This window comes from Megalops cyprinoides, chromosome 16 (assembly GCF_013368585.1).
Source record: "Megalops cyprinoides isolate fMegCyp1 chromosome 16, fMegCyp1.pri, whole genome shotgun sequence".
In the NCBI taxonomy this organism is placed as follows: Eukaryota; Metazoa; Chordata; class Actinopteri; order Elopiformes; family Megalopidae; genus Megalops; species Megalops cyprinoides.
The window spans coordinates 30,395,979-30,409,698 of record NC_050598.1 but is presented as its reverse complement, the minus strand read 5'-3'; the positions used below and the strand labels follow the sequence as shown (position 1 = coordinate 30,409,698).

The 13,720-nt window shown below is 37.7% G+C and overlaps 1 protein-coding gene across 1 annotated transcript; it reads left to right on the top strand.

Moving 5' to 3' along the window:
• The first annotated feature begins 8,412 nt into the window (after nucleotides 1-8,412).
• On the top strand, nucleotides 8,413-10,656 carry LOC118790680. Its single transcript, XM_036547672.1, has 5 exons — nucleotides 8,413-8,608; nucleotides 8,913-9,263; nucleotides 9,630-9,758; nucleotides 10,254-10,306; nucleotides 10,531-10,656. Exons 1-5 carry the CDS (start codon nucleotides 8,413-8,415, stop codon nucleotides 10,654-10,656), a joined length of 855 nt encoding a protein of 284 aa, XP_036403565.1.
• The last annotated feature ends 3,064 nt before the right edge of the window (nucleotides 10,657-13,720 follow it).

The following is a 13,720-nucleotide window of genomic DNA, read 5'->3' as shown; positions in this document are numbered from 1 at the left end:
TCCCTAACCTCAGAGATGATCTCAAGAACTGTTGAATAGTGATTACAAAGACTACACAACAGAGAGCATACTGACGGCTCAGCAACAATTTTGGAAAGTCAGCTAACATTTTTTCCAGTGCCATTCTGCCATTGTTTCATGGTTGGTTACAGCTTGTTATTGCTTTTATGTGGTTAAGTTCTTATTTTAAGATATAATTCTGCTGCGTTATGCTCTGCAAAGCATTCTTTCGTGGTATATGATGCTCTACTAAGTGTTGCATTCTACATGTCTTTAGGAAGTGAAGACAGAAAAGCATTTTTTCAGCTGCTCGTTAGCTGCTTGGCAGGAGCGTTGGTGTTGTGTTTGATCATAATTGCTTTCCTAATTGGCATCATAAGGAAAGATAAACATTGTGAACATTGCAAAGGTAAGTTTATGAGAGTTACAAATGGGCCATATATGTTTATTAACTATTAATTAACTCTTTATTACATGTATATAGACTAAAATATTTATTCCTGTGCCATATTTTGCTTAAAGGTAGAAAAGTTGTGATAATTACTTGAAGGGAGTTGTCAAGACCCACAAATATTTGGTAATAAATGAAATAAGTAATACATGAAGAGTAACATGTTAAATATGACTGCAAAATATAAACAAATTCATGAAGTGCATGAAGTGTTCTGGAAAATACATTAAAACATGATTTAGACATCACTAATAAACACACTAAATGGTAATGTATTTTGAATAGACATCACATATAAATAGTTGAACTCATTGATGAAGTTGTGTGTGTATATTTGTATTTGGATCAGTGAACTATTTTCTTTAATTTCATCATAAGGTAAAGGCCTACTACATTTGCATATTACTCTTATTGTTCTTGTTGTTGCTGACAGTAATATCCATCACAATCATTACAAGCATAGTGCTCATCATAACTCTATTCAAGCACAGTAATCATCATAACAGTACTCAGTGCTCTTATTTTTTCTGAGCTGTATCTATTTTTGGTGGATTTTATTGACTGGATGTTTAAGGTCAAACTGACAATGAATCATTTTAACCAGTTCACAACATGGTAATGAGGAGCAGTTTAATCCTTCCTGACTGGACTGCAGCCTTTTATCTATTCTTTTTCCTTAAAACAGGGACCAGTGCTACCAGTGATGACTTGTCAATTGAACAGGTGTGTAACAGACTACTACCACTACTACTGCTACTACTACTACTAATACTACTACTACTAATAATAATAATGCTATCTGATATTCTATCCCTCAGAATCATGACACGGAGGCATTAAATTATGCAGCGCTGAATTTCACCAACAGGAAACCAAAAACTGGGAAGAAGGTGAGAGAGATGGAGAGTGACACCCTGTACTCAAATATGAGACTGAAAGACCGTGATGGAAATTTCTGATAAACCTAAGAATTAATACAGAAACAGTCTTTGCACAAAGCTTAAGACTGATTCATATTATAATGAGTGGTTGCACAAGTTGTACAACTGTATGGCCGCCTCACTGTGACTGCTGAATGGATACTCACTTTTATAGATTTAATTTCATGAATAAATATCATGCCATAATCTTCCATTCACGTTCATGACTTGACAACCGCTGTTAAGGAGAGATGGAGGAGGGAAACCACATGATCCCCAAAATGAATGGGGCTATTGTGTGTTAATGGGTGACCAAATGGAACCAATAACAGTGTTTGCTGCAGAAAGTAAAGCTTTTTGATTGGTTAATAAGGTCCAGTAACTGACATAATATGGCCGGGGCCCATGAGGCATCAGTCTCATCATTAAAGATTTATATTAGTACTCTGTGTCCCTGTGTAATTCTTTCCTCTTCTGCTACATCTTAAGTAAACAAAATCTCCCAAAATAAAGGAGAATAAAGTCTTACAAAGCTGCAAGTCAACCTGGGGATGATATTAATGCCCTTCCAGAATTACTGCTGCTGTTTAAGAACAACCACATAGTAAAACTCTGGTTAAATGTCTGGTTGGCCATATATAACATCTAGAATGAGGCCGTGTTAAGGCCTCATTCTAGATGTTTTCACTTTCATTTATATAATTTATATTTTCTGCATCAAATCAGGAGTTTAATTGCCTCCATTGATAAAAAATGCTGATTTAAGAGTACATTTTATGGTAAAATTATAAATATCTTTATATGTATTCTGTAATATACAATTAGTTTTATCCTGATTGTATTTTGTAACATTGTATGTTTTAATATAAACTTAAAACTAATTCTATTGTAAATTAGTTATTGTAATTTCTTACTTGATCATGTTTTTGATTTAAGTTGTAGCTGTGCTAACAGAAGATCACATATCTGGGTTGGCTGATGCTACACTGTGCATTTTAGAACAAATGGAAGAATTTTCTTAAGATGAAATTCTCAGGGATGGAGTCCCACAGTGCACCACGGCAGACCAAACACTGAAAGGATAGGTGCACCTCCACTGATCTTACCCGAGTAAGTCAGTCACAAGTGGCTGATGAGTAGACAGAGGGTACTAATGAGTGGTACGACGAGGTGACCCTGGCCAGCATATGCCAATTGCATTGCACCACTGCAGCCCCCTGGTCATTGCTGGCCAATGACACAGGCCCTCCTCTGACTTGTGAATTATTGGTCTGTAGGCCTCAGCCTTTTTCATTTGCATAGTCATTGGTCATATTTCTTTTACAGCAAAGGATATACTTCTTTACTTCTTTTTAAGTTAGTTTAGGTTTATCTGTATAATCAATTATACAGATATAAAGCAGCGTAACACAGACACACACACAGACACACACACAGTGCTATCTGATGCTTAAAATTGCTGTTCCTGTGATTTGAAAATATTGAACTGAATGGCAGATATATAAACTCATCTAAATTGTCTGGAACCAACAAATAAATGCATAAACATAGCATAAACAAATTTTGGCCGAACATCAGCGGCTGTACTCAGCCTTGGTATAACAGGAGAAAGTGGTAACACCCCCTCGGGGAGGGGGCATTTCCTGTTCTGTCAGTGACAGAGGACTTTCTTTATGACTGGTGACACAGCACTTGTGGAGGGGAGAGTAGCACCCATGGCCTGTCAGAGACCCATAGCTACAAGAAAAAAAGATGAACATTGCCCTTTCTCCCAAACTTGGAAGCCATGGTGAAAAGTTCTCATTGTCGTCAGCCGAGAGCCACTCAGATGTCCTCTCACCTGAATGTTTGATACATTACCGGTAAACCAATCCTGGCCGCCTTCAAAAAAGCCACATCAAACATAGATATGACGAACATGGCAAACACTGGCGTCACATCTCACTGAAGCAGACACATTTATATGTTTTCTTTTGAATGAACTACAGCGTGCAAATGACCAATTCGTATTATACGCATTATTTTGTATTAAATTGCATAAACGAATGCTACACAGTGCACCTTTGGCAAAATTGGCACTGGGGTTAGTAACAGAGTAGTGTTTGTAGTTTGCTTCACTCTCTGATATATAAAATAAGAGCATATTAGTGAAACAGAGCTGCATACCTATGGCCGATACCACTCTGACCACATGAAAATACTTTGTATGAAGTACCACTCTCTTAATATTTTCACTGTTATTAAAAGTGGATGTTAATCACAATAGAACTTTGCTGTGTTCTTCTTAAAATATTGAAATTGGGAAACTTGAAACAATATGGGCAAAATACATAAAACCGTTGAGATTTTATGCGTACTTGAAAGTTAAAACAGGGCAACAGGGCACAGGATGTGTCCTATTCAGACAAACACATTTTTACATATTCAAACATGCTAAGGACAAAGAAACGCAATCAGAGACAGTGAAAATAAATGCATGAGGGTAAAATGTTGAACAATTTTATTTTTGCTCGTAGAATAGTATGAATATGATATCATCATTTTAATTGCGTAAGGCCAACACTGAACATATTGTGGGAAAAATATATTCAAATCTAAAGGTCAACTGCTCGAAGCTGGCCATCTCCTGTGTAAGGCACAGTGTGTTCGTCAGTTTGTTCGGCTCTGTTGTGGTAACGGGGCGGTCCAGTTATTTTCCACTCTGAATGTCACATATGCAGTGTCAGAGACCAGCTCAGGAAGACTGACCTGCAGACGGCTCTGCAGTCTCTTCACACCTCTCACAGCAGCAAAACCACAGCACCGCTCCGACCAGAGGCAGCCGCTTCAGACCAGCACCACATTTCCATCACAACAGACCCCTCAACAAACTGCTTCGAAAGTGGCAGTTGAAAAACAGGAGCTTTACAGACATTTCTCCAACATGCTTTTTAAATTTTAAATTATCTTTCCTCTTTTTGTTAAATATAAGTGATCCTTTGAGAGGTGAACATAGTTCAGTATAAAAAAATTGTTAAAAAATAACACTTTTTTCCATAATCAATTCATGATCATACATTCGGATTCTGATTATAGAGAAGTTATTGTTTTTTCTGTTGCAGTAAGGTCTTATAAACTGTGTGTGTAATTCATTTGTTTACCAACAGAGAGCAGTAGTGTATAGCTTAAATGCATTATGAAAGCAGTAACATATTAGTTTTGAGGATTCAATATGTTTTTGAAAAAAACTGCCAATAAAATGGCATGAGTTGAATCATAGTACCATTTTTCTAAATACAAAACATGACAGGCAAATGCAAACCACAAGTAAAAAAAAATGCCTTGAATACCCAATGTGCTGAAAAGCATGTTACTTGGAAACAGTCCCCCAGTCATGGGTTCTGATACACTTCTGTGTATGTGTGTGTGTGTGCGTGTCTGTGTGTATGTGTGTGTGTGTGCGTGTCTGTGTGTATGTGTGTGTGTGTGCGTGTCTGTGTGTCTGTGTGTGTGTGTGTGTGTGTGCGTGTCTGTGTGTATGTGTGTGTGTGTGTGTGTCTGTGTGTCTGTGTGTATGTGTGTGTGTGTGTGTGTGCGTGTCTGTGTGTATGTGTGTGTGTGTGCGTGTCTGTGTGTATGTGTGTGTGTGTGTGTGTCTGTGTGTATGTTCTTAATGGAACAGAGCATTAACTGTAGTATCCCTTTCAAATAAAATTCCATTTGATACTGTCTGAATCTGCTGAATACAAAATGTTTTGTTGTAAACAAAAGTATAACTACATTATAAAATGTTTGCTTATAAAGGGTTAATTAAGGGCTGATTAATAGTTAAGTAATGGCCACATTTTTGACTAAATAAAAGACTTGGGATTGGAATTGTGAGCAGAAATTGTTATAAAACATAGTTGTGTTACAACATGTTTTGTTGTGTGTGTGTGTGTGTGTATGAAGGGATGTGTGGACAGTGCAGTCTGTCTGCAGACAGGACATTGTTATTTATAGAAAGGTGATGTTTTTTTTTGTTCTTTTTATTCCCTCACACTCTCACTCACTGTGACAGCATGCACAGCCTACACCCACGCTCAGATCTGAGACCTGCTTGCAGGTCTGTGGTGGTTTCCGCTCCAGCTGGGGGAACGGCTATCTCTGCGCTTTGGTCAGGCCTCTTGGCCATCGGCTCACGAGAAACCCATCTCTTCTGCTTGTGTGGTTTTCTACAGAAAGCACCTCTTGTCTTACCCTGGCTTGTTTTTTTTTTTTTTGTTTATGTTCCTTGACATAATTGAGGGGAGTCTGAGCTCAGAGTGCTTTAGAAAAATCAATGGCTGCACATGCAGATTTTTTTTTTTTTAAATTAACGGAAACTTTCTCAGGGTATGGGTGTATGTGTGTGTGTGTGTACATGCGTGTGTGTGTGTGTGTGTGTGTATGTGTGTGTGTATGTGTGTGCGTGCTTGTGTGCATGTGTGTGCATGTGTGTGTGTGTAAGGTGCTTACGGGCTACCTGAAATCTAGCACAAACCACAGTTTGCAGAACTAATCATAGCATTTCTTTCAGTGGTTTTCTTATGTTGACTGAGCTGAAACCCCTATTTAAACCATGGCTGCAGTTAGTGCATGGGGTTTAACGTTTTGATTGAATCTAGAAGAACTAATATTAGCCATATTTTCTTACTGTAGACCTTTGACCTTGTAGGTCTGTACAGCAAATATGTTTGCTGTGTGACAAATGTGATGATTATAGTCACACAAGTAAAGACTTGAATGACCCTGAGGATCAATGTTGCATAGGTTTATTGATGCATTATTTATTTATTATTTAGAGTGCCTGTATTGTATATTTTTTCTATATGACTGAACTCTTAGAGGAGAGAGTAGAGTAAGTCCTCTTCCTGGAACCAGGATGATGTCATCAGGGTATGACAGAACTGAGTCAGCATGGCTCCCTGTCTCTGCCCTGCCACCTGGAGAGATGAAGACTGCACTTCACTCAGACTGTTAGGCTGTATGGATGCTTTTTTAAGCTTAGTTTCTCTGAAGCTGATAAAGTTTAATTTTTTAACTTATGACTTGCATTGTTGTTGGGATTATTAAGGCCGTTTTATTCCTGATTCTCCCTATTAGGAAAATGTGATTATAAATTGTGCAAATGATGTTTACTCAGAATGTTGATTTAAAGACATTTATATTTTTTTGCCATTTTGCACACATCTCATACTTTAATTACTAATTACTAACAGTAGTTTGTAGTTATACATTACCTTAGAAGTAGTTCTGTTCCTAGTATTTTGGAAACAAACAAATACATCTTATCAGTGTTTATGATGTAAAATATTTGAAAATGAATATAACTAGTCGGGCACAGTGGCATATGATACATAAAAACATACATCAAGACCGTATGCATGACTGTAGTGTTAAGATTGCAGTACACTTTCAGGTCCTATGGTCACATAGAAAAACTGAATGCATTTCCAGGTGGTACTGCATGGGACCACCATAGGAGGGAGCCCTTCCTAATGATAATAATGACTTCAATCACTTTTTTAGGTGTTAGAAAGAAATGGACGAAAACACATATATAACATCAGAGCTCAAAAGTAAACCAAATAAATAAAGGAAAATTTCAAATGTGGAGTGAAATACTTGACTTTGCATCAAACTACATGGAATGTTGTATTTGTATCTGGACCATAAAATGTATTCAGTAATACTGCAGGGATCTGAGATTCTGTTAATATTGGCTGTCTATTAAAGACACTGTATTTGCAAAGGGGATATTTCACAATTCAGCTAAACTCTGAATCTAATGCCATCTCCAGTTTGTCTGTAGCATGCACAGTTCTTACACGTCCTGGCATGACACAGCAGCAGCCGGGTTAAAAGGGAATATCCACACAACCCCAAGTCCATGAGATTTCCATGTTTTTTTTCATGTTGTAACTGATTTATATTTCCGTGTTTTGTCGTGTTATATTTACTGTGCCGTTTACCGTGAGCCAGCTCTCTGCATTGGAAGAAAAGTCTCCCCACTCCACACCCACCCCAAGCATAAAAAGATTTAAATGGCTTCCATATCAGGACAGTGACATGTGCAGAAAGCACCTGTGCAGTACAGCACCCATTACCACGCAAAGCAGTTACTTATGTCTTAAACGTTGTTTCCCTTTACTACAAAAAAAGTAATCTAATGATTTAATGCACTTGTATCTCTAGCAGCTAGCTTGCACCTTGTCTGGCCAACTATTGAAACCTGGTCATGCGGCGCTTCTAACATTGTTGACCCCTTACATGGTCATGATTTTGCTTGTGTTGTACTCTGCCTCACTTGTAAGCGGGTTTTTGGATAAAAGCGTCTGCCAGATGAATAAATGTAAATGTACATGTGGTTTGTATGCCCTTTCTGAGCATGCTCAGCGCTGATTCACCAAACCCTCCCATGGCAAGGAAAGTGGGCGTCAGCGTTCGTTCCGCCACTGACCTATAGCGCGTCACAGGGGGGAGGTACAGCGGATAAAAGCGATATAGAAAAGATCTGATCTGAGCTAATCAAAAGATCTCTTCTGTAAAGGCACCCCTTCATAACTCAGTCTGAGTTCCTGAGAGCAGCTGCAGAAATGATTCAACTCTGGCTTATTCTATTCTTCTGCAATCCCTGTAAGTAATAATGGCTTATTTTAACAAGGCTGAGAAAACAACATGGCATGTAGGTATGACACTACAGCCAAACAAAAACTTCAACAGAGTTTATACTGACAAACCATACACTATATGTAAGAGTAAATTATCAGTGTATTACTTTAATATCATCAATAAAAAGAGTTACACAGTGGGGAGGGAGATACAGTATTCTAGTGAAGGGATACAGAGTATTGTATTCTATTGTACTTTTTAAATTCTGTTTCAGATGAAGCCCAGGCAGATGCCATTGACCAACGGCAGCCATTTCTAACTGAACAGCTTGGGAGCACTGTGACCCTGAAATGTTATTTACCAGCAAAGAATATTAATTACATGGCTTGGTTCCAGCAGGCTGTCGGAGGGAAGCCTCGATGTATAGCAATGTCTTATAACAGGTCAAACAATCCTACCTTTTATGATGGCTTTAACAATTCTCGTTTTGAGATTGTTGGTGGCAAACAGGAATTCCACCTTAAGATTTCTGACACAAAGCCAGAAGATATTGGTACATATTACTGTGGAATAACATTTTTAAACCATCTGATGTTTGGAAACGGAACCTTTTTAATGCTTACAGGTAAAATGTATACAAATTAGCAATTCCCGTTGCATTTGTTTGATCAAATACTGCCTGAGAAATCTGATTCAGTATGGGATTTACTTCAGATCATTTTACTTAAGTTAAGTATTAAATCAGAATAACTATTGAGTTTGTGGTCTAATTATTTCAGTCACATTACAAATGTTGCTGTCCTAAATTAGACCTTGTCTGTAATTCAAATGATAAAATGATATTTATCACAACTCTTGACTGAATAATATACTGTATACATTATGAAATATTCTATATACAGTTGGTGATTCATAGTTTATTCCTTCAGGATCTGAGTCTAACAGCAGGACAGTAGTGCAGCAGCCCGTGTCTGAGCCGGTGCAGCCAGGAGACTCTGTGACTCTGCAGTGTACAATACACACTGAGACCTGTGCAGGAGAACACAGTGTGTACTGGTTCAGACAGGGCTCAGGAGAGTCCTCTCCAGGAGTCATTTACACCCATGGAAACAGGAATGATCAGTGTGAGAGGAGTTCTGGGGCTGGGTCTCCTACACAGAGCTGTGTCTACAAGCTCCCCAAGAGGAACCTCAGCCTCTCTGATGCTGGGACTTACTACTGTGCTGTGGCCGTCTGTGGGGAGATCCTGTTTGGGAACGGGACCAGGCTGGGTTTTAAGGGTAAGCTCTACCAGTAGAACAAATGTGGGCTTGTGTAGCACAGACAATGTAGCATGACTGATATTGTCAGAAATTTTATGAAGAGTGCAGAGAAGGGCAATAAGAATAGAGAATAGTTATCTTCATTCTCAGAAGAGTCAAAAGCACATTTAGCTATGTATGTACACATTTTAAAGGGGTTAATAGATAATATATATTAATTAATTATGTCGGTGACAGAGGTTATCACACACAGCTTCTTTAAAGGCTGAATCTAACACAGCGACAGATTCATTCTACATTGCATACACAAAGTAAGGAAATGTGGGGTGAATAGCTTTTTCTCATTATTTTCTCATGTTCCTGTTATATTTTATCCTCTTACAGATAGAGATATTGTGACTCTACTGAATAGCATTGTTCTTGCTTTGGCTTCATCGAACATCCTGTTGGTGACAGTGATTTTTATACTTTTATGGGAACTATACAAGTATAGGAATGACCGTCACCATGAAGGTAAGCCTTTTCAAATGGGATCACTTTTAAGTTTTATAGTAAATTTTTCATTTCATTTGGTATGTGCATGTGAATATTTCCTTTTCAGAAATTTTGTGTAAGCTGTCACACTGCCAAACAGTGGCACATAATTAGAAGGAAATTGTGATAGTATCCCAATTTATACAGACAATATACCATCACTAATAACTAACCTGTTGTAATCTAGATGTATGACTTTTAGATTTTAGTCTGCACATCTCAAAAATGTCCACAATACCCCCCCATTGATAGGTTCCTGCCTTTTAATTTGATACTTTTTTTAATCCAATACTTTTTAATTCAGCGGGTCAATGTTATCCTGGAAGAAAAACACGCAGCAAAAGCCAAAATATATGTAGTTAAATTATTACACATAAATTTATAGTTTAATACAACAATGAAAGTTGGGGATGTTTTAATTCAGACATGTTTTGAGATAATGTACAAGTGTATCTATTTTTCAAAATCCTCCAGACGGCAGTGAAATTCCCACGGAACTAAGTCCTCCTGCTGCCACAGATAATCAGGTAAATATTCCATTCTGACACAAAACAGACAAAAACTCAAAAAAAAAAAAAAATTCATCAACATATATATTGTTTCCCCTAATATATATTTCAAATACACAATGACTGCCTAATATCAGGTAATCATAGTAAAATTTGGGACTATTTTAGGTTTTAATATATCAGATTTCATTTTGATTTGTGTTGGATGTGTTGTATATGTGGTAACTCTGTATTGTCTGCAGAATCAGGAGACGGACATGCTGAATTATGCGTCCGTGAGTTTTGCTCACCAAAAAGCCCCAAGACAAAGCAGAGAGAAGAGGAGCAGTTTGGTGTACTCTGAGGTGAAATGCCATCAGCCGGACTGAAATCTGAGAACAAGCACAGCACCTTTGAACAGGTGGGCGGTGGACCACTACAGCTGGCTCCCAAGAAATCAGCATCTTACATTTGGACTTCTGAAAATTTTAGCTTTATTTATCTGAGTCAATAAACTGCCAAATTTTGAAGTCAAGGTGTAGATAAATTCTATCATTTGACTCACTTGCAAATTGTGAAAAATGTACATATTGGAATGATAATGCCCGGAACCTTTGTATTAACATTTTTGGACCTCTGTATTGGTACGATGAAACTAAAAAGTTTTGTTTGTAATGTTTAAGGTATTCATTAAATGATTTATCAATGGACTATCATACTGTATGTCTCAGGATATGTTCTCATGTTATGTTAGATGAAAGTTCTGGTACAAACATTCTGACTTATTTCCAGAATGAGGAAACACAATCTCAAAGAGGTTTCTACAATGTTAATAAACCTGTTGTATATATATGGATTATTGCAACAAATTAAGCATGACAATTTGTTTAATGTACCTCTGATATGATCCCATTTATTGTTTGAATGTCTGGCTTCAACCCTGATATATATATATAGTTAAATAAAAGCTTAATCACTTCCTGACCAAAGTGTTATACCAGTAACAAACCTGTAAATATTGACATGGTGGTTATCATGTGTAAATGATCAATGTCAGAAAAATTAAGACTTAATAAGTACCGATGTACCTTTTGAATACACAAGCCCTTAACATAGTGTGACCCAGAACCTGTGGCTAGCCATTATATTGTTCTTTGGTCGATCCCAGTTAATGTTTTATATTTAAAAGATATTAGAGACATCTGGTAACCCTAGGATACCTGTCCTCTGTTAGTATATTTTCCAAAATGTATGAAATGAGTAAGACAATTAGTGAACAATAGATCTGTATTTAAATTCTGCTTTACCTTGTTATTTTTCTTTCAATATACACATTAAATTATTTGAGATATGTAATGAAATGCTTATTCTATACCTGTAACATAGATGAGTAAGTGCTTTTATTTTATAGTGAGTTAATATTAAAAAATAAAGAGGAAACTATTATTCTCTCCCTAACATAGAAACTTCTTTGAGTGCCCTGTATGAAAAGTGCATCATAAATAAAGATTACTACTAGCGTTATTATTACATAAATGCATACATTGCTCACAGAATTATTCCCAAATATGCCCTAAAGATGGCCTCTTGCATTCATTTTTTTTTTGCACATCCAGGAAGACTAGTGATTTATAAATGAACTAGACTGGCAGGCATTGGTTAAATCCTAATGCCCGACAGCCATCACAGCAATTTGGCACCATGGGCCAAAAAAAAAAAAAAAAAAAAAAAGCGATCTTGACCATAAGCCAACACTGCAAAATTGCAAGCTTTTATGAGACTCCAATGGCCATGTTAGAGATTTCGCATCAGGTGAGACGTTTGCTTTGAGCGCAGGCCCATGGCCCAGGTTTGAAGTGGGTCGTGTTGTTTTCCGACAATGATCAGGATCCCACAGCGATGGAACAGACTGGCATGATCCCACTGGGGACAGGGTTGGGTAGGTTACATTACATCATCGGCATTTAGCAGACGCTCTTATCCAGAGCGACTTACATCGGTCACAGTTTCTTTTGTTTTGTTATCCATTTATACAGCTGGATATTTACTGAGGCAATTGTGGGTTAAGTACCTTGCCCAAGTATACAGCAGCAGTGCCCCAGCAACCATAGTTAACCGCTATGCTACACTGCCGCCCAGGGTTGGATAGGGTTTCTGTTTCCTTTCTCTCAGACACCCTTCATTTCATCACTCAGGTGTTACTTTGATGGAATCAGTGGAGTAGTATATGCGTAATATACGCTGTATATCCTCTAATGATTGGCCCACTTCACTGTAGTGCAGAAAGACTATCAATATCCAATTTCAAAACAGGGTCCTATCAAGACCCCATGTTTAATTAAAATTTTCATCTAAAGAAATTCAATTTTTTGTCATTTAGTAGACATCTCACATTCTAATGCTTAATTACTAACAAAATTTTGTAGCCACATGTTACTGTGAATTAGGTCATCTCATTGTTTTGGAAACCAACTATGACTTCTTCTTGAAGGCACCTTATCAGTACTTCAGATATAACATATTTTAAAATGACTGTAAGTGGTGCACAGTGGTATATGATACATAACAGGACATACATGTCCATTAATGTAGTGCTACAGTTTCAGTGCATTTTTAGGGCAGAAGAAAGCACTGCACACTCATCTGGTCACAGAAGAACTAAACGCATTTCCTTAAGACCTTGTCTTTGTACAGTGCAGGACAGTTAACAGTTATTTACAGTTGCAGACAACATTACAGGGGACCACCATAAGAGGGAGCTCTTGCTGAAAACACAATCACATTTTAATTTCACGTTTATCTTTCCGCTGTCTGAGATAGATAAAGAACACATCTACAACATCATAACTGAAAAGTAAAACAAATAAATGAAAATTTCATATGTGGAGTGAGATACTTGACTTTGCATCAAAGTACATGGCATGTTTCATTTGCACCTGGATCAAAAAAAAAGCATTCAATAATTTTGTGGGGGATCTGAGGTTCCTTTAATATTGGATGTCTGTCAGAGACACAGTATTTGCAGAGGGGATATTTTAGGATTCAACCAAACTCTGAACCCAATGCCATCTGCGGCCTGTCTGTAACACGCACAGTGCATATATGTTATATGACATATATTATATGTCCTGGTAAAAGTTAAAAGGTAGTATCTGTTCAACCTCAAGTCCACAAGTTTTCCATGTTTTTTGGTGTTATAACTGATTTATCATTGCTTCACACACATGCAGTCGCTGCATGGACAGGGCCTGTGAAGGCCTCCTCAGACGTGCAGACATGAGCCAGCTCTCCCACTGCATCATGGGAGGAAATGCCCCCCCCCACCCCCCCCAACCACGCCTGCCCATCCCAAGCCCAATCAGATTCCACTGGCTTCCATATCAGGACAGTGACATATGTAGAAAGTACCTGTACAGTACAGCACCCGAGATGTGATTCGTATACCCTTTCTGA

Bases quoted from the DNA above. Each gene is read 5' to 3' on its own strand.
- LOC118790680 (XM_036547672.1), top strand. From the start codon at position 8,413: ATGTCTTATAACAGGTCAAACAATCCTACCTTTTATGATGGCTTTAAC. The intron at 8,609-8,912 runs GTAAAATGTATA...TTATTCCTTCAG, and splicing joins AACCTTTTTAATGCTTACAG to GATCTGAGTCTAACAGCAGG. The intron at 9,759-10,253 runs GTAAGCCTTTTC...AAAATCCTCCAG, and splicing joins GAATGACCGTCACCATGAAG to ACGGCAGTGAAATTCCCACG.